The sequence below is a fragment of the Coregonus lavaretus genome (genome assembly GCF_964263955.1).
Source record: "Coregonus lavaretus genome assembly, chromosome: 31".
NCBI classification, from domain to species: domain Eukaryota; kingdom Metazoa; phylum Chordata; class Actinopteri; order Salmoniformes; family Salmonidae; genus Coregonus; species Coregonus lavaretus.
In genome coordinates, this window is record NC_140018.1 from 16,407,538 (window position 1) to 16,429,192 (window position 21,655).

Below are 21,655 nucleotides of genomic sequence, written 5' to 3' on the forward strand. Positions count from 1 at the left end.
TTGTGGCAAAATGGCTTAAGGACAAGATATTGGAGTGGCCATCACAAAGCCCTGTCCTCAATCGTATAGAAAAATTGTGGGCAGAACTGAAAAAGAGTGTGCGAGCAAGGAGGCCTACAAACCTGACTCAGTTACACCAGCTATGTCAGGAGGAATGGGCCAAAATTCACCCAATTTATTGTGGGAAGCTTGTGGAAGGCTACCCGAAACGTTTGACCCAAGTTAAACAATTTAAAGGCAATGCTCCCAAATACTAATTGAGTGTATGTAAACTTCTGACCCACTGGGAATGTGATGAAAGAAATAAAAGCTGAAATAAATCAATCATTCTCTCTACTATTATTCTGACATTTCACATTCTTAAAATAAAGTGGTGATCCTAACTGACCTAGGACAGGGAATTTTTACTAGGATTAAATGTCAGGAATTGTGAAAAACTGAGTTTAAATGTATTTGGCTAAGGTGTATATAAACTTCCGACTTCAACTGTATTTAGTTAGCTAGCTAATGATTACTGTAGCTTAATAGCAATCCTACAGCAGCCCTCTCTTCTGCCTGGCTGGCTAGCTAGCTACCTTCATATCTAATCACTAATGTTAGCCAGTTCATTTTAGCTAGGTCTAGCTCATACCTAATGACAAATGCTCTTCAAATTGTCAATATGAGCATTTTATTTTATACGGTTATCAATGAAAACATTTACATAAAAAAGACAAAACAAGAGCTAAATCAAGCAGCTAGGCTAGCTAGCTACCTTGTCTTGTTTTGGTTGATTGTTTACTTGGATTGTTATCAAAAATGTCATTTCACAGACTCATTTTATCAATCTGAAAAAAAATACTCTAAAATGTACACACTATAATTACCAACATAAAAACGATTGTATACCGTTTCTTACCTTAATATTGTTGTCCTGACACAGCTGTCAAAGTTGTGAGAAACCTTTCAGGTTCAGTAGAGGCGAGGCGCCTCCTGGTGATAGCATTCACTTTCAGTCACCATGTCAAAACTCACAATTTGCTCTCCTACCAATGAAGCATGGTCGTCAGTCGTTACTACGGCAATTCAAGATGGCACTACTCATACCTCTAATGAACGTTGTTCAAGATCAAAATACTAAAAATAGAGATGTTTCATAGTTACAAGTACAGTCATGGTCAAAAGTTTTGAGAATGACACAAGTATTGGTCTTCACAAAGTTTGCTGCTTTAGTGTTTTTTGATATTTTTGTCAGATGTTACTATGGTATACTGAAGTATAATTACAAGCATTCCATAAGTGTCAAAGGCTTTTATTGACAATTACATTAAGTTTATGCAAAGAGTCAATATTTGCAGTGTTGACCCTTCTTTTTCAAGACCTCTGCAATCCGCCCTGGCATGCTGTCAATTAACTTCTGGGCCACATCCTGGCTGATGGCAGCCCATTCTTGCATAATCAATGGTTGGAGTTTGTCAGAATTTGTGGGTTTTTGTTTGTCCACCTGCCTCTTGAGGATTGACCACAAGTTCTCAATGGGATTAAGGTTTGGGAAGTTTCCTGGCCATGAACCCAAAATGCGATGTTTTGTTCCCCGAGCCACTTAGTTATCACTTTTGCCTTATGGCAAGGTGCTCCATCATGCTGGAAAAGGCGTTCGTCACCAAACTGTTCTTGGATGGTTGGGAGAAGTTGCTCTCGGAGGATGTGTTGGTACCATTCTTTATTCATGGCTGTGTTCTTAGGGAAAATTATGAGTGAGCCTACTCCCTTGGCTGAGAAGCAACCCCACACATGAATGGTCTCAGGATGCTTTACTGTTGGCATGACACAGGACTGATGGTAGCGCTCACCTTGTCTTCTCCGGACAAGCTTTTTTCCGGATGCCCCAAACAATCGGAAAGGGGATTCATCAGAGAAAATGACTTTACCCCAGTCCTCAGCAGTCCAATCCCTGTACCTTTTGCAGAATATCAGTCTGTCCCTGATGTTTTTCCTGGAGAGAAGTGGCTTCCTCACTGCCCTTCTTGACACCAGGCTATCCTCCAAAAGTCTTCGCCTCACTGTGCGTGCAGATGCACTCACACCTGCCTGCTGCCATTCTTGAGCAAGCTCTGCACTGGTGTGCCCCAATCCCGCAGCTGAATCAACTTTAGGAGACGGTCCTGGTGCTTGCTGGACTTTCTTGGGCGTCCTGAAGCCTTCTTCACAACAATTGAACCTCTCTCCTTGAAGTTCTTGATGATCCGATAAATGGTTGATTTAGGTGCAATCTTACTAGCAGCAATATCCTTGCCTGTGAAGCCCTTTTTGTGCAAAGCAATGATGACGGCACGTGTTTCCTTGCAGGTAACCATGGTTAACAGAGGAAGAACAATGATTTCAAGCAACACCCTCCTTTTATAGCTTCCAGTCTGTTATTCTAACTCAATCAGCATGACAGAGTGATCTCCAGCCTTGTCCTCGTCAACACTCTCACCTGTGTTAACGAGAGAATCACTGACATGATGTCAGCTGGTCTTTTTATGGCAGGGCTGAAATGCAGTGGAAATGTTTTTTGGGGATTAAGTTCATTTTCATGGCAAAGAGGGACTTTGCAATTAATTGCAATTCATCTGATCACTCTTCATAACATTCTGGAGTATATGCAAATTGCCATCATAAAAACTGAGGCAGCAGACTTTGTGAAAATTTATATTTGTGTCATTCTCAAAACCTTTGACCACGACTGTACATGTTTAGTATTAGTGGATTGAATACATCTCTTTGCTCAACTTTACTTCATGAAGTGTTTCCATTCTCCTTTAAGTGTGTTCAGGTGTGTTGCTGCGCCCACTAATTGGCCACACCTGATCCTAATGAGTGCTTGTTTCCTTTGAAATTGGGTCTGTTTGAATAGACTAAAATTAACAGCTTTGTATGCATAAAGAAACATGGCATGCTAGCTCCATCCTGGTGCGGAGTGGACAAATTCCATGGATAGAGAACATAATATTATAGGTTTGAATCTCACTGATGCCATGTCACAATAAAAAAGAAATGTCATGATTACTGCCTAAGGAAATGAATTTCCATGTGTCCTATCTGTACTTCAAAAAAGTTCACCTAAAATAAGCTAGCAGTGTTATTAAAAGTCTTATTGAAGGGCCTCCTGAGTGGCGCAACGGTCTAAAGCACTGCATCACAGTGTTGTGGCGTCACTACAGCCTGTGACCAGGAGTCCCATAGGGCGGCGCACAATTGGCCCAGTGTCGTCTGGGTTAGGGGAGGGTTTGGCCGGGAGGGCTATACTTAGCACTGTGGCAACTCCTTGTGGCGGGCCAGGCGCCTGCAGACTGACTTCGGTCGTCAGTTGGGAGGTGTTTCCTCCAACACATTGGTGCAGCTGTCTTCCCGGTTAAGCGAACGGGTGTTAAGATGCGCGGTTTGGCGGGTCATGTTTCGGAGGATGCATGACTCGACCTTCGCCTCTCCCGAGCCTGTTGGGGAGTTGCAGCGATGAGACAAGATTGTAATCACGAAATTGGGGAGAAAAAGGGGGTAATAATTACAACTTAAAAATAAAAAGTCTTATTGAAAAATTCTGTGAAAGTTTTAAGGAAGTTATTCAAAAACCTCAAAATTACCTATAATTTCCTTTCTCAGTGAGTTAATAAAACCTCCCATGAAAACTTTAATAGAACGAGAGTAAAATGTTCTCAGAACCTCCCTGCAACCTAAAAATAAACGTTCCCAGAAAAGGCAACATTTTCACATCCGTTGTCGGAAAGTTTTAAATACTTTCAGTTTTACCGGTCAGGAAACATATGGCATCATTCCCAGAACCAATGGGAAAACAAAAACATACGTTCCAACAACTTCCAAGGAACCAAATGTGCTAGCTGGGATGTCAATTGCTGTCATTGATTTATACTGTCCTGAAGGTTTAGAACTATTAACAGAATTCTTTCTCTTATTCTACCACCCCCTCTATCTTACTTTCCCTAACTCTCAGTTACTGTCTTCCTCTCTCTTTCCCTCATTGCCTCTTATTTTATGTCTATTTCTGATATGCTACCCAGGAAAAGGCTGAAAACAGCCCATATTGTCACGCCCTGGCTCTGGGGACTCTTAAATGTTGAGCCAGGGTGTGGACTTGTTATGTTTAGTTTTCTATGGGTTTTGTTCTAGATCGTTTATTTCTATGTTGGCCAGGGTGGTTCCCAATCAGAGACAGCTGTAGCTCGTTATCTCTGATTGGGGACCATACTTAGGCAGCCTGTTTTCACCAGTTTATTGTGGGATCTTGTTCCGTATGGTTTGTTGTATTACCTAGGACTTCACGTATCGTTTTGTTGTTTTTGTTCGTGTTGTGTACACTTAATAAAGTATGTACGCCTATCACGCTGCGCCTTGGTCCGCTTCTCATAACGATCGTGACACATATTAGTATATGTAATCTTAAAGCTGTCCCAATAGCAGAGTCCCAACAGCAGTCCCAACACCTTACCACTGCTATACCTGGCTATCAGCGGAGCCTCGTCTGGCAGCGAAACAGTTAATTCAGCCTTATTTACTGCCTTTTAAAAAAACATAGTTGATATGGCTGACTTGCTTAAACAAATGTGGTTTCTACTGACAATTAAGATGTACAAACTATGGCATAAGGGGACGACAAGCAGATAAGAGGTCATCTGTAATTTCGTTTAAGTCATTAATGAGCGAGCTAGGACGGACGTAGTCAATATAACTATTGTTCAGCACTTTTGAAATGTAAAGCGACAGAATTCAGAACATGGGCCGTTCCTACAGTGTTCTCCCTGTACACCAAGTCAGAACTGTAGGATAAATAAATGGGGCATATAAGCAGACAATGAAAGCTCTTACAATATTCGATGATTACATTTCTCTAAAACAGGTTATAGGTTACATGTGCACCACCAAGTCAGAACAGTAGGTGAAATTAAGAGGGGAAAATAGACCAAATTATTAATACAATACATTTTTGGACTCACCTTGTTGTGCTGTGCTCACTTGAACAGGAAGGTGGCGAGGCGGTCCCTTCGTGGGAAAATTTTGTCATCAAACTTTGTCATCAAAGTCTGGCATTCTCTGGATTTATGGTGCTTTCAAGACAACTGGGAACTCGGAAAAAAACAAGGTCGATTCATGACGATGTTAGTGATCTTCAGGTCTTAGCTCTAGAAAGAGGCCCGAGTTCCAGATTTACAATTCCGAGTTGGATGACCGTTCAAAACGTATTTTCCCAGTTGGAGCTCGTTTTTCCCGAGTTCCCAGTTGTCTTGAACTCACTGAGTTAACAGTTGTTTTAGCGCGGTACAAATCATGCTTCATTGACAGCACGCCCAATGTAAAATGTTTATCATTTTAAGCTTGGAAAAGAGACCCTTAATCCCAGACTTAGAATACACAGCCACTCCACTGAATAGCAGGCTAGTGATTGCTTTGCAATGCTTGCAGTTAGCCACTGATTCCTTCCAAACCACTCATTGTTGAATTTGCAATTTCCAACTTGTTTTGTAATGTTTATGTCCAATGGCCGGTGAGCACCGATACAATTTATCTATAATTTCTCTTCATTATTTCTCTTCATATGACAAGGATTAAAAAGGATTTGCCAGTAGATTGTCGGCTTGATTCATGATGATGACTGCTAGCTAAGATTTTGAAAGTATGATGTTGACATGATCAGTCCAATCAATGCTACTGTAGATATGACGTGATTTGACGTCATTTTATCTGTGGCCAATAACCTTAAGCCTTCTTTGATGGGCACTTCTAATGTAACTCTATAGCAGCACCCAAGGGGCTTGAATTTTCAAGCTCTACCCTTAGACTTGGTGGTGATGTAGTTTCCCCATGAGTGACAGAACACTGAGCCAATCACGGCGCAACTAGAGAATATTACCAACACCTATGGGCCGTATTTTCCGCTGGCTGCCCCACCACCACAGAAAGCACTGAACTAGGCTGAAACCCCTGAATTTTAGAAACTCAAGTACTTTTTTGTTTGTTTTGTTTTTTACATTGTTTGCAAACTGATATGTGACACATATTAATGCCAAAATAACATGCAAAACAGGCAAGCCAAAAAAACTGGTGAGGCTCAAAACAGGTGGTGCTCTGCCCCACCTGCCCTGAATGACGGGTCGTCACTGGGTGGCCAGTAATAAACTGGTCCTGAACATCTCTAAAACTAAGATCATTGTATTTGGTGCAAATCATTCCCTAAGTTCTAGACCTCAGCTGAATGGTGTTGTTTTTGAACAAGTTGAGGAGACTACCTTAGATTGTAAACTGTCATGGTCAAAACATATAGATTCAATGGTTGTAAAGATGGGGAGAGGTCTGACCGTAATAAAGAGATGCTTTTTTGACACCACACTCCACAAAGCAAGTCCTGCAGGCTCTAGTTTTATCTTATCTTGATTATTGTCCAGTCATATGGTCAAGTGCTGCAAAGAAAGACCTAGTTAAGATGCAGCTGGCCCAGAACAGAGCGGCACGTCCTTCTCTTCATTGTAATAAGAGGGCTAATATTAATCCTCTGCATGCCAGTCTCTCTTGGCTAAGAGTTGAAGAAAGACTGACTGCGTCACTTCTTGTTTTTATAAGAAACATTGTGTTAGAAATTCCAAATTGTTTGTATTGTCAACTTACACACAGCACTGACACACACTTACTCCACCAGACATGTCACCAGGGGTCTTTTCACAGTCCCCAGGTCCAGAACAAATTCAAGGAAACATACAGTATTATACAGAGCCATGGGTGCATGGAACTCCCTTCCATCTTACATAGCGCAATTGAACAGCAAACATGGTTTAAAAAAACAAATAAAGCAACACCTCATGGCAAAACGCCCCTCCCACATGTGACCTACTTGTTGTGTGTATGTACTGACATGTACAGTGCATTCGGAAAGTATTCAGACCCCTTGACTTTTTCCACATTTTGTTACATTACAGCCTTATTCTAATGTCCCTCATCAATCTACACACAATACCCCATAATGATGAAGAAAAAACAAGTTTCTCGAATCTTTTGCAAATGTATAAATATGTGAAATATCACATTTAGACCCTTTACTCAGTACTTTGTTGAAGCACCTTTGGCAGCTATTACAGCCTCGAGTCTTCTTGGATATGACTATACAAGCTTGACACACCTGTATTTGAGGAGTTTCTCCCATTCTTCTCTGCAGATCCTCAGGTTGGATGGAGAGCGTCACTGCACAGCTATTTTCAGGTCTCTCTAGAGATGTTTGATCGGGTTCAAGTCCGGTCTCTGGCTGGGCCACTCAAGGACATTCAGAGACTAGTCCCGAATCCACTCCTGTGTTGTCTTGGCTGTGTGCTTAGGGTTGTTGTCCTGTTGGAAGGTGAACCCGCCCCAGTCTGAGGTCCTGAGCGCACTGGAGCAGGTTTTCATCAAGGATCTCTCTGTACTTTGCTCCGTTCATCCTGACTAGTCTCCCAGTCCCTGCTGCTAAAAAACATCCCACAGCATGATACTGCCATCACCATGCTTCACAGTAGGGATGGTGCCAGGTTTCCTCCAGACGTGAAGCTTGGCATTCAGGCCAAAGAGTTCAATATTGGTTTCATCAGACCAGAGATTCTTGTTTCTCATAGTCTGAGAGTCTTTATGTGCCTTTTGGCAAACTGATTGGTGGAGTGCTGCAGAGATGGTTGTCCTTCTGGAAGGTTTTCCCATCTCCACAGAGGAACTCTGGAGCTCTGTCAGAGTTACTAACAGATTCTTGGTCACCTCCCTGACCAAGGCCCTTCTCCCCCGATTGCTCAGTTTGGCCAGGCGGACAGTTCTAGGAAGAGTCTTGGTGGTTCCAAACTTCTTCCATTTAAGAATGATGGAGGCCACTGTGTTCTTGGGGACCTTCAATGCTGCAAGCATTTTTTGGTAGCCTTCCCCAGATCTGTGCCTCGACACAATCCTGTATCGGAGCTCTACGGACAATTCCTTCGACCTCATGGCTTGGGTTTTGCTCTGACATGCACTGTCAACTGTGGGACCTTATGTAGACAGGTGTGTGCCTTTCTAAATCATGTCCAATCAATTGAATTTACCACAGATGGACTCCAATCAAGTTGTAGAAACATCTCAAGGATGATCAATGGAAAACAGGATGCACCTGAGCTCAATTCCGAGTCTCATAGCAAAGGGTCCGAATACTTATGTAAATAAGGTTTTTCTTTTTTTTCTTTTTTTATAAATTTGCAAACATTTCTAAAAACCTGTTTCACTTTGTCATTATAGGGTATTGTGAGTAGATTGATGAGGATTCTTTTGTTTTTTAAATCCATTTTAGAATAAGGCTGTAATGTAACAAAATATGGAAAAAGGAAGATGTCTGAATACTTTCTGAATGCACTGTATGTGTAACTGATAGATGCACACACACACTAGATGTTCATGTTTTAAAATGTACGTCTTTTGTCTGTACTGTCTTTTTCGTAATGTTTCGGACCCCAGTAAGACTAGCTGTCATCATTGGAGTCGGCTAATGGGGATCCTAATCTCTCTCTGTCTCTCTCTGTCTCTCTCTCTCTCTCTCTCTCTCTCTCTCTCTCTCTCTCTCTCTCTCTCTCTCTCTCTCTCTCTCTCTCTCTCTCTCTCTCTCTCTCTCTCTCTCTCTCTCTCTCTCTCTCTCTCTCTCTCTCTCTCTCTCTCTCTCTCTCTCTCTCTCTCTCTCTCTCTCTCTCTCTCTCTCTCTCTCTCTCTCTCTCTCTCTCTCTCTCTCTAAGGCTGTTCAGTTATTTATTGGTGTAGTCTCTCCCTGTGTTGTCCGGTGTAAACTGTGGATCAGATTTACTACAGTCCAAATCCATGCAGCAACACTGAGACCAGCAGTGACGCCAAGTATGTGTGTGCGTGTGTACTATAGTATACAGTAAACTACTCAGCGTTTTCCTTAACCTTCACCTCCAGGACACCATAGCCAGCGTAGCCGCAACAGCCCAGTGTAATCTCCATCCAGCCAAGCAAGCAGGCCGCTCACCTCACTAAGCTCTGTGTGTGAGATGGCAGCTTTCCCCTCCACGCCACACAGAACAATGGACGTCTTATTGGAAATAATGTATTTAATCCATACCTTGGTATTACTGCAGTCTACACGATCAAATGGGTATACATCAAGTTCTAAAATTTAATATGTTGTTTTTTACCATACAAAGTAATGAAGGCATTATACTGTAGTCTATAACTCTGTCTCAGTAGACTACTGTAAGCATACAACTGACCCATGCTGTTGGCGATTCTAATCATGGCTTTCTATGCGGGCAACTCTTGCTATTTTGAGCCTTGCTTTGTTTCACACCAATTACTCCCCACCAAATCCTGACTCCTCTAAAGAATGTTCGGCTTCCTTCCCTCTCGTACCAACCCAGCCGTCCCCAATCCTCACTTACAAACAGGTTATGAAATACCACCACATCTTGTCCACTGATTTAAACAGCTACAGTAACAGTTAGCACACCTCACTGGGGTATCTACACACAAACACGACATGGTTAGGAAATATGGTGGTTTATGTACACATTCCAGCAGCATCTCATCAAAACAGGTTATGAAATACCCCATGAGATCACACACACACACACACACACACACACACACACACACACACACACACACACACACACACACACACAGTAGGGGAGAGCAACAAACCTTTGTTGACAGAAACAACAACGGACACCTGTTTATCGTACCACAACAAACAGATAACAAAAGCTAAGACACAAAAACACATCAAACACACACACACACACACACACACATACACCTAATAACATCACCACAAACAGATATGAAGGTGATCTGTGGTGAGAAACAGAGCAGAGACACTGAGGGCTGGGCTGAGGGATGATGAGGGTTGAAGGTTGAGGTTGACGGATATCAGACAGCTACAGTGATATCAGACAGCTACAGTGCAGTGTCAGAAAATTTGTCCACAGTGGTTGGAGGGGTGAGGGGGGGTGATGCAAGGGTATGATGTGTATGTACACTCCCCTAAGGATTTTTTGGACAGTGAAGCTACAACTAGGGCTGTTACGGTGACCGTATTACCGCCACACCGGCGGTCACGAGTCATGATGGCAGTCAAATTCCACGTGACCGTTTAGTCATGGTAATTAGGCTTCTCCAAGCTCTGATGCTGCTGATGGTCATTAGTAGCCTACCAAACTTGCTAACTGCCTGGTACTCAGCACTCTATTGTCCCTCTAATCACTCTGACAGCAATGCAAATGTAATCGATAATCGAATCAAACAGTTCATAAGTGCCCATGAGCTCATGTTGCACAACATTTCTATAGGCTATGCAATTGTGATGGCCTCTATTAAAAAAAGGAGTATCCCATCAGCTTTCTATAGGCTAGGCCTACTATATTTATTTCTCAACTTTCCTAATATTAAGCACATTTCTTCTCTTTGCAACAGGAGTTTAGCCTACCTGGCTGGCATGAAAATGAACCACGGGAAAAGCGTCCTCTGTGCGCTATTTAAGTACATAGATGAAATGTATTTTTTCCTCCTGCCCCTGTTTCGAGACAGGTGCATGATAATGGTTCATTCTAAATCAAAACAAATTTCACACATACGGTATATTATTTAATATACAGTGGGGAGAACAAGTATTTGATACACTGCCGATTTTGCAGGTTTTCCTACTTACAAAGCATGTAGAGGTCTGTAATTTTTATCATAGGTACACTTCAACTGTGAGAGATGGAATCTAAAACAAAAATCCAGAAAATCACATTGTATGATTTTTAAGTAATTAATTTGCATTTTATTGCATGACATAAGTATTTGATCACCTACCAACCAGTAAGAATTCCGGCTCTCACAGACCTGTTAGTTTTCCTTTAAGAAGCCCTCCTGTTCTCCACTCATTACCTGTATTAACTGCACCTGTTTGAACTCGTTACCTGAATAAAAGACACCTGTCCACACACTCAATCAAACAGACTCCAACCTCTCCACAATGGCCAAGACCAGAGAGCTGTGTAAGGACATCAGGGATACAATTGTAGACCTGCACAAGGCTGGGATGGGCTACAGGACAATAGGCAAGCAGCTTGGTGAGAAGGCAACAACTGTTGGCGCAATTATTAGAAAATGGAAGAAGTTCAAGATGACGGTCAATCACCCTCGGTCTGGGGCTCCATGCAAGATCTCACCTCGTGCGTGGGGCATCAAAGATCATGAGGAAGGTGAGGGATCAGCCCAGAACTACACGGCAGGACCTGGTCAATGACCTGAAGAGAGCTGGGACCACAGTCTCAAAGAAAACCATTAGTAACACATTACGCCGTCATGGATTAAAATCCTGCAGCGCACGCAAGGTCCCCCTGCTCAAGCCAGCGCATGTCCAGGCCCATCTGAAGTTTGCCAATGACCATCTGGATGATCCAGAGGAGGAATGGGAGAAGGTCATGTGGTCTGATGAGACAAAAATATAGCTTTTTGGTCTAAACTCCACTCGCCCTGTTTGGAGGAAGAAGAAGGATGAGTACAACCCCAAGAACACCATCCCAACCGTGAAGCATGGAGGTGGAAACATCATTCTTTGGGGATGCTTTTCTGCAAAGGGGGCAGGACGACTGCACCGTATTGAGGGGAGGATGGATGGGGCCATGTATCGCGAGATCTTGGCCAACAACCTCCTTCCCTCAGTAAGAGCATTGAAGATGGGTCGTGGCTGGGTCTTCCAGCATGACAACGACCCGAAACACACAGCCAGGGCAACTAAGGAGTGGCTCCGTAAGAAGCATCTCAAGGTCCTGGAGTGGCCTAGCCAGTCTCCAGACCTGAACCCAATAGAAAATCTTTGGAGGGAGCTGAAAGTCTGTATTGCCCAGCGACAGCCCCGAAACCTGAAGGATCTGGAGAAGGTCTGTATGGAGGAGTGGGCCAAAATCCCTGCTGCAGTGTGTACAAACCTGGTCAAGACCTACAGGAAACGTATGATCTCTGTAATTGCAAACAAAGGTATCTGTACCACATATTAAGTTCTGCTTTTCTGATGTATCAAATACTTATGTCATGCAATAAAATGCAAATTAATTACTTAAAAATCATTCAATGTGATTTTCTAGATTTTTGTTTTAGATTCCATCTCTCACAGTTGAAGTGTACCTATGATAAAAATTACAGACCTCTACATGCTTTGTAAGTAGGAACACCTGCAAAATCGGCAGTGTATCAAATACTTGTTCTCCCCACTGTATGTAAAGACAAGATTAAATCAAGAACAGTCTAATGGATGACAATATTAGCCTTGTGAATGATATTATAATTTGTGAATGATGCCCAGCTTGTGTGCAGTAAGGCAAGAAATAGCGCATGTCTTTTTTTGCAACTTTTCCAAATCATAGTTGCACACCTCATGTAGCCTAGCCCGTAGGCCTATATGTTTTGATAAGGTTTGTATCACAACTAAAGTTGCCAAATAACTTAAGCACATTAATCCGCTTTAGAACAGGTGTATAGCCTATCTGATCTGTTGGGTCAGCCTCATTGCTTAAAAAAGGTTTTTTGATGCTAGTGGTTGTATTAATTTGGGATCTATCGCATCCCACAACTTTCCCAGACTGTGTTTGGAATATTTATTTCTCACACAGAATACAATAGGTCAACTTTTGTACTATGGGGGATAGTAGATTGACATAGGCATTATCAAGTGCTTGTCAAATTGTGAATGAGAGACTGATGAAGTGTGTACAGCCTACACAAAAAACAAAGTAGAGCTCATGCCTTTCATGCAACTTTCTTCAAATCATCATTAAAGTCGCATCATGCAGCCTTAGAATGTATTAAAAATCTAAATGGATAGCCCAACGTTTGTATCACAACTAAAGTTACATAAATAACTCTAAATTAAGCATATAGGAGGACCTGTTTCATTGTTAACCGCTCAACACAGAATAGCCGCATGTGCACACTCCCTCAAATCATTTGGAGAAAATATCCTTTCTATTTTATTCAGCTATGTTCAATTGTATTCCTCATACTATAAAATAATACAACAGAATTCAAAGCAAATCTTGTCCGCTAAATGAACTAGTGTAGCCCACAGCCATATGGCATAGCCAGATCAGGGCCTAACATAAGGACAACTCAGAGTATGCTATTCTGTTCTTCTGAAATAGACTACATTTTCTCCATATCATGTTTCTTTAGACCTTTCTAAAATAAATAATGGATTTATTGTGATGGTGTAGGCTATATTACATGGATTTATTAGACTTTTTTAAATGTAGATGTTCCAAAGGTCTGCATCAGTGGCTTGTAGGCTATGCGTGGAAGCCAGAAGATGCTAAATGTGTTTATGTTAATTAACGGTCAATTACCGTGAGTCCGGCAGTTATTTGCTTGACAATCAACGGCTGACAAAATGTCATGACCGCCACAGCTTAATTTTGGATGCACTTTTTTTACCCCCTTGTTCTCCCCAATTGCGATCCAGTCTCATCGCTGCAACTCCCCAACGGGCTTGAGAGAGGCGAAGGTCGAGTCATGCATCCTCCAAAACATGACCCGCCAAACCACACTTCTTAACACCCGCCCGCTTAACCCGGAAGCCAGCTGCACCAATGTGTCAGAGGAAACACCGTCCAACTGACGACCGAAATCAGTCTGCAGGCGCCCGGCCCGCCACAAGGAGTTGCTAGAGCACGATGAGCTAACCCGGACGACGGGTCCCCTAACCCGGACGACGCTGGGCCAATTGTGCGCCGCCCTATGGGACTCCCGTTGAGACACAGCCTGGGATGGAACCCGGGTCTGTAGTGACGCCTCAAGCACTGCGATGCAGTGCCTTAGATCGCTGCGCCACTCAGGAGGCCCTTGGATTCACTTTTATTGTAAATAAGAACATTATATGTTTCTGAACACTTCTACATTCATGTAGATACTACCATGATTACGGATAATCATAAATGAATTGTGAATAATGATGAGGTTGAAGTTACAGATGCACGAAGATCATGCCCCCAAAACATTACCAATAACAGGGGAGGTTAGCATGTCTTGGAGGTATGATATTTATGCCTCTAACTTTCTCACTCATCATTATTCACAATTAATTCATGATTATCCGTAATCATGGTAGAATCCACATTAATGTAGAAGTGTTCAGAAACATACTGTATTATATTCTTATTTACAATAAAAGCGACTCAAAAATGACACAATACGTTATTGACCATTAATTTCAAGTAGGCAAAACAGAATCCGAAATACAACCAAAACAAACTGCAAATGCGTCCACCAAGTTTGTAGAGTCACAAGCTTGATCTAGTCATTGAATGCTAGGAATATGGGACCAAACACTAAACTTTGGACTAAATGTAATACACTATAAGTGAATTTGTCCTTCAAATGGGGGGATGACACCTTCAAATGGGGGGACTAGATACATAAAGTGCCTTAATTTTTTTACGGTAAAACATACACTACCAGTCAAAAGTTTGGACACACCTAGTCATTCAAGGGTTTTTCTTTAATTTTTTATTATTTTTTACATTGTAGAATAATAGTGAAGACATCAAAACTATGAAATAACACATATGGAATCATGTAGTAACCCAAAAAGTGTTAAAAATATATATTTTACATTTGAGATTCTTCAAATAGCCACCCTTTGCCTTGATGACAGCTTTGCACACTCTTGGCATTCCCTCAACCAGCTTCATGAAGTAGTCACCAGGAATGCATTTCAATTAACAGGTGTGCCTTCTTAAAAGGGGGGGGGGGGGGGGGGGGGTATACAGAAGATAGCCCTATTTGGTAAAAGACCAAGTCCATATTATATTAAGAAACGACAGTCCATCATTACTTTAAGACATGAAGGTCAGTCAATACGGAAAATGTCAAGAACTTTTAAAGTTTCTTCAAGTGCAGTCACAAAAACCATCAAGCGCTATGATGAAACTGGCTCTCATGAGGACCGCCACAGGAATGGAAGACCCAGAGTTACCTCTGCTGCAGAGGATAAGTTCATTCGAGTTACCAGCCTCAGAAATTGCAGCCCAAATAAATGCTTCACAGAGTTCAAGTCACAGACACATCTCAACATCAACTGTTCAGAGAGGATCAGGCCTTCATGGTCGAATTGCTGCAAAGAAACCACTAATAAAGGACACCAATAAGAAGAAGAGACCTGCTTGTTCCAAGAAACACGAGCAATGGACATTAGACCGGTGTAAATGTGTCCTTTGGTCTAGAGTCCAAATTAGAGATTTTTGGTTCCAACCGCCGTGTCTTTGTGTGACGCTGTGTGGGTGAACGGATTATCTCCACATGTGTATTTCCCACCGTAAAGCATGGAGGAGGAGGTGTTATGGTGTGGGGTGCTTTGCTGGTGACACTGTCTGTGATTTATTTAGAATTCAAGGTACACTTAACCAGCATGGCTACCACAGCATTCTGCAGCGATATGCCATCCCATCTGGTTTGGGCTTAGTGGGACTATCATTTGTTTTTCAACAGGACAATGACCCAACACACCTCCAGACTGTGTAAGGGCTATTTTATGTCACGCCCTGGCTCTGGGACTCTGTTATGTTGAGCCAGGGTGTGTAGTTTCATTGTGTTGGTGTTCTAGGGTCTTTATCTAGCTCATGTGTTTCTGTGTTGGCCGGGGTGGTTCTCAATCAGAGGCAACGAGTGTCAGCTGTTGCTTGTTGTCTCTGATTGGGAACCATACTTAGGCAGCCTGTTTTGCCACAGTGGTTGTGGGATCTTGTTCCGTAAGGTTGGTTTTGTGTTTAACCCAGGACTTCACGTATCGTTTTGTTGTTTTGTGTTGTGTGCAAAGTACTAATTAAAAAGTATGTACGCATATCACGCTGCGCCTTGGTCCACTTCCTTCAGCGATCGTGACATTTTACCAAGAGAAGGAGAGTAATGGAGTGCTGCATCAGATGACCTGGCCTCCAAAATCCCCCGACCTCGACCCAATTGAGATGGTTTGGGATGAGTCGGACGGCAGAGTGAAGGAAAAGCAGCCAACAAGTGCTCAGCATATGTGGGAACTCCTTCAAGACTGTTGGAAAAAGCATTCTAGGTGATGCTGGTTGAGAGAATGCCAAGAGTGTGCAAAGCTGTCATCAAGGCAAATGGTGGCTATTTGAAGAATCTCAAATGTAAAATATATTTTGATTTTATTAACACTTTTTGGGTTACGACATGATTCCATATGTGTTATTTCATAATTTTGATGTCTTCACTATTATTGTACAATGTAGAAAATAGTAAATAAAGAAATAAAGAAAAGCCCTTGAATGAGTAGGCGTGTCCAAACTTTTGACTGGTACAGTATATGAAAATACCTTCAAATAAAAGCTGACATTCTGTACTGTCGCCTCAAATAAAACATTTGATCTCAAATCCAAAATGCTGGAGTATAGAGACAAATTAAAAGTTTCAGCTTCACTGTCCAAAATATACGTAGGGGAGTGTATATGTGGAGGTAGAGTGAGTAAAAATAAGGGTTGAGCAAGAAGGGTTTGGAGTGAAGGGTGGAGTGGGGTTGTGAGAATGATATGAAGATAAGGTGGAGTGATATAGGAAAGTAGGAATGAAGAGGGGTTGAGGATGACACATAGGGGGTCTAGGGCTAGATACTGGAGGTGTGTGGGTGTGAGATGGAATAACTAAATAGTTGTGGTGTTTGGAGGGATTGGGGTGTTTACCTTGGATACAGGGCTCACTGCTTCTTCCTCATCCTCCCCCTCTGGGTCCTTATCCTGAAAAGCGACAAACAGCAGGGTCAGTAACCAGAGGCAACACACACACACAGAGTTAACTAAAGAGATATTACATACATTTACATAATGTAGCAGACGCTCTTATCATAGTACACTGAGTGGAACATCATACAGCATACTTAGCATTCAGTAGACCTCAGCCCTATTACTCTGGACCCTGAGGCTAACAGCCACAAACTAGAACTCAGAGTTATTACCACTCCCCCCCCCCCCAACACACACACACACATTCGTAGACATGTTCACATATAGACACACACACAGGATCTGAGTCTAGAGGAGTGTGTGCAGGCCTTCCTGTAAGGCAGAGGTATTTCTGGAACAGTAACATCAACACTGCCTCTGGGGGGGGGGGGGGGGAGGAAGGCCTCAGAACTCCCCCTTTACTCAGAGAACAGAGAAACTACCTTGGGGAAGTGAAACACAGGAGAGGATATAGATGACAAATAGGGGTCCTCTGTTCTGCTCTATAACATTTACCAGTCTGGACTTAAAAAGAGAGATGGTGATTGATAATGGTAATTTACATTGATAGAGTGTGAATGTTGCATTATCAAAGTTGTATTATAAATCTTGTAGATAATCTGAGGACAACTGACTGTGTTGTGTGTGAGGTAAATGATTGAATTTTTAGTGGGGTGGGGCGGTAGTTTGACATGTCAGGGCAGAGCCTTCTGGGACACAGCCACCTGAACAGATCAAAGTCACCACAGTCACAACAGGCCCAGTCTAATTACTACAATTTATTGATGCAGAAAGCATTAATGACACACAGACAGAGAAGGGAGGGAGAGGAGGGGAGAGAAAGATGAGAGGTCGATGGACAGAGAGAGGGAGAAGAGGTAGGGGAGAGGAAGGAGACAGAGAGGGAGAGAGAGAGAGGAGAGAGAGAGAGAGAGAGAGAGAGAGAGAGAGAGAGAGAGAGAGAGAGAGAGAGCGGGGGAGAGAGCAAGAGAGAGCGCGAGAGAGAGAGAGAGAGAGAGAGAGAGAAGGGGAGAGAGAAGGGGAGAGAGAGAGAGAGAGAGAGAGAGAGAGAGAGAGAGAGAGAGAGAGAGAGAGAGAGAGAGAGAGAGAGAGAGAGAGAGAGAGAGAGAGAGAGAGAGAGAGAGAGAGAGAGAGAGAGAGAGAGAGAGAGAGAGAGAGAGAGAGAGAGAGAGAGAGAGAGAGAGAGATTTTAATTGATTAGGATCCCCATTAGCCGACTCCAATGATGACAGCTAGTCTTACTGGGGTCCGAAACATAACGAAAAAGACAGTACAGACAAAAGACGTACATTTAAAAACATGAACATCTAGTGTGTGTGTGTGTGTGTGTGTGCATCTATCAGTTACACATACAGTGCATTCAGAAAGTATTCAGACATCTTCCTTTTTCCATATTTTGTTATATTACAGCCTTATTCTAAAATGGATTGCAAGTTCAGAAAGTCACCTGTAATGATTTAGAGGCATCAGTCAAGATAAATGCTCCTACAATCCTTCACTTCACTAAAATAATCAACATCATATTGCAATAGGGAACACATTCCTGCATTATGACAAAGCGTTTTTATTATATTTGTATAATTGGGGCCTATGGGGCAGATGCAGTGTTTGATCCTCTGTCTCAACAGCAGGATTAGCTCTCCTCTCCTTTATTTTCCTCCACCGTTCATGATTAAACGAGTAGAGGTGAAGTCCTCTGAAGTCAGTATTTAGATTCAAAATCTGGTAATCCTGCTTCACAGGGAGCAGTATTACAGCGGTATTACAGTAGTATTAAAGCAGTATAATAGTTCATACACTCAGTGCCCTGCAAACACTAACCCCCCCTCCTCCTCTCTCACCCTGGTGAACCTTCCTCCCACAGTAACATCACAGAGACAGTCAGGACTAGGAGGATCTTGTTGCGAGGAGAGTGGAGCGAAAGCAAGCTGTAGCATGGGCCCGGAGCCCTAGAGCACAGTGGAGAAAGAAGATATTAACTTCCAATCTGTTCTCTTTCCTCCCTACCCCCTAAACAATCTCTCCCTGTCTACAAATAGTTGACTCTCCCTCTTTAATGCCTCTCTCACTTTTTCTCTACCTCCTTTCTCTCTATCTCCTTTCTGTCTCTTACTGAGTGTATCTCTCGCACTCTCCCTCCCTCTCTCCTTCCATCTGCCCTTCCCTCCCTCCCTTCCTCTCTCTGGGTGAGGCAGATCTGCCACCTGGCCCTCTCCCAACAGAACCCATTTTGCCCAGGGACCTAAACTGAAGGAAGGGAAAAAGCTCTTCCTCAGACAAAATAAATAACAGAACATTCAGAGACTCTCCTGTCAGACCTTGTTCTGGTCTCCATTTTTCCCTGATACGGGGGGAGAAAGCTTCTGTAAGAACATTTTATGATTTGACCTCTGACCTTGGATGCACTTTACTACCATGCATGGCTTCATGAGGAGACCTCACTGATTACTTTCCCAGGCCCCAGGGATAGGTTATAACTAAACCTGGACTGGGATCAGTTCTCTCTACTCATAACATTCACCATCTGGAATGATAACATAAAACTAACCCTGAATCAGTTCTTATGGGCAACCTCCACATAGAGCCTTTCCCAGGGCAGGAGCAGGGACCACCCAATAAGGCAGGGGCCATGATTTTCCCTTGGTGATTTACAGTATCTAACAGACTAATGTGAGAGTGTTGGCCAACTCTGTCTCTCCACACGATCAAACCGACATTAGAGAACACTCAGATTGATGTTAGAACAAGTAGTGTAAATATCCCCTGATTATTAGAAAGATTGGACACTGTTTTGGGAAAGCAGAAATGCCTGTGTCACACCGTGAATAGAAAGTCCTCTAAAGATAAGCCTTCAGATAGTGTACATATAGCCAACCAGTGCAGTTTTGGCCTCATCCTCAACGTAATAGGCCTGGAGTGTGTGTATATGTGTGTGTGTCAGAAAGGGGATGTTCTCTCCTATCCGGGGCTTTCCCCCTGTCCCCAGCAGCCTGACAGAGGCCAGCTGCCTGGGCGAATATGGGGGATAGAAGAAGTACCTCACAGGCCCCACACATGCTGGGGTACTCACCTGGGAAATAGGCTAGAGGGGAGCGGAGTGTGTGTGCATGCGTCTGTGTGTGTGAGGCAGTTTTGTTTAAGGGGATCTTATCTTAGCAGCTGATGTGCTATTTTATTTTTGTGTGTGAGGATCAGCTTATCTTTTCTTATCCCTTGTTTTCCATAACAGAGGACTGACTCCATAGCTTCAAATTTGACCCATAGAACACTTTCCATGCCGGTGTACAGATGTAGGATCTTAATTTTATACCCCTGTTGCAGGATAACTTTTCTACAATGCAGGAAATTAAAAACTTGTAGTGTATTTGAGGTTTAAAAAGGCTTCTGAAGTTTGTAATTTCCACTTTGACATTTCAGACCTGATTTTCCATTACAAAAAATTTAGCAACCCCTACAGAAATGTCCATTAATTATAATCCACATTTCCTGTTGCTGCAGGATTATTTTCCTGATATAGCAAACTGGCTCAAATTAAGATTTTATGATATTGAAGCTAGTGTAGGCTACAATTAAACTCCATGTAATTAATGTCAAGGAACCATATCAATAGTTAAAAAGGATTATGAAAAGGACTACACTGAGATCATATTCTTCATGCTGGAAGAAGGACATGCTTGACAGATGTTGCATGACGTCTATTGGACACATTTTCGCGTTCAATCAATAGGCTACACTGTAAAGGGGTTGCCATGAATTTGACAGTATCTTACAGGCAGCTCGTGGCGAGTAAAATTCTGTATTTCTTATTACAGTACACCTACTGTTATATAAATACTGTATCAAAGCAAGTACTGTGTAATGACACACACTACAATATCGTAAAATGTATTGTATTATACTTTATTTTTTTATCTATGCTACCATAATCAGAATGAATTAATGAATGAAATTCATTGAGGAGAGGGGTCCATTTTTCATCTCATATGGCACTATAACAACATAGGAGTTAAATTGGTACAGCATTCTCACTTACGGGTGCAACAAATATAGCCTCTTATAAGGCACGCCTCAAAATATGTTAATAAGCTAGAAAAAACAATACCATGCATCCACTAGTGGTCAAAAGGTTTTTGGCGCTCCAAAGATACGGTACGGTACTGTATTCTGTGGGGTGGAATTACAGCACTATTCGAAATACAGCAATTTTTGCACCATAATTTACAGTATGCTTCAATAAAACATTTTGTACAATTGGACAGCTTCACTGATGCACTTAAGGGTTGCCTATAGGACTAAAGTTTATTGAAATCCACACTCCCCTATGTATTTATTTGGACAGTGAAGCTAAAACTTTTTATTTGGCTCTTTACTCCAGCATTTTGGATTTGAGATCAAATGTTTTATGTGAGGCGACAGTACAGAATGTCACCTGTTATTTGAGGGTATTTTCATATATTCATATATACTTTTGGTGAGGTATGCTATTTATGCTTCTGTAACTTTCTCACTTATCATTATTCACAATTCATTCATGATCATCCGTAACCACGTTTAAGAAACGTTTTGCAACAGAATCGGCGGAATGAATAAACCCCTGATAACCCGCACACACAATTCACTTTCATAGCAGCCACATAGTCCTACAGCATTATCACTTTGCTCTTTGTATAATTCCTTCTCCTCCTCTCACCGTTTCCCTTCGTTTGCATTCCTCTCTGTTTGAGTCAGGTTGTTGAGTAGGCTAAATTAGCTGCATTCATTAGCTAAGTAAGTGAAAGGTAAATTAAGAAGAAGAAAAAAAAGAAAACTACGAAATATAGCTAGCTCTCCCTCTCTGCTGCTTCTCCTTCATTTTTGAAGAAATTAATCTGTCTTTGCTTGATAGCCGTGTAGGC

At 42.3% G+C, this 21,655-nt stretch overlaps 1 protein-coding gene across 1 annotated transcript in view; it reads right to left on the reverse strand.

The window, feature by feature from the left end:
* LOC311106613 (testis development-related protein) overlaps window positions 1-21,655 on the reverse strand; it is a 38,728-nt gene that overhangs the window by 15,130 nt on the left and 1,943 nt on the right. Inside the window, exon 2 of the mRNA XM_084148996.1 lies at window positions 16,701-16,754. Coding sequence (XP_084005122.1) covers window positions 16,701-16,754 — 54 coding nt within the window. The remainder of the gene's footprint in view (window positions 1-16,700; window positions 16,755-21,655) is intronic.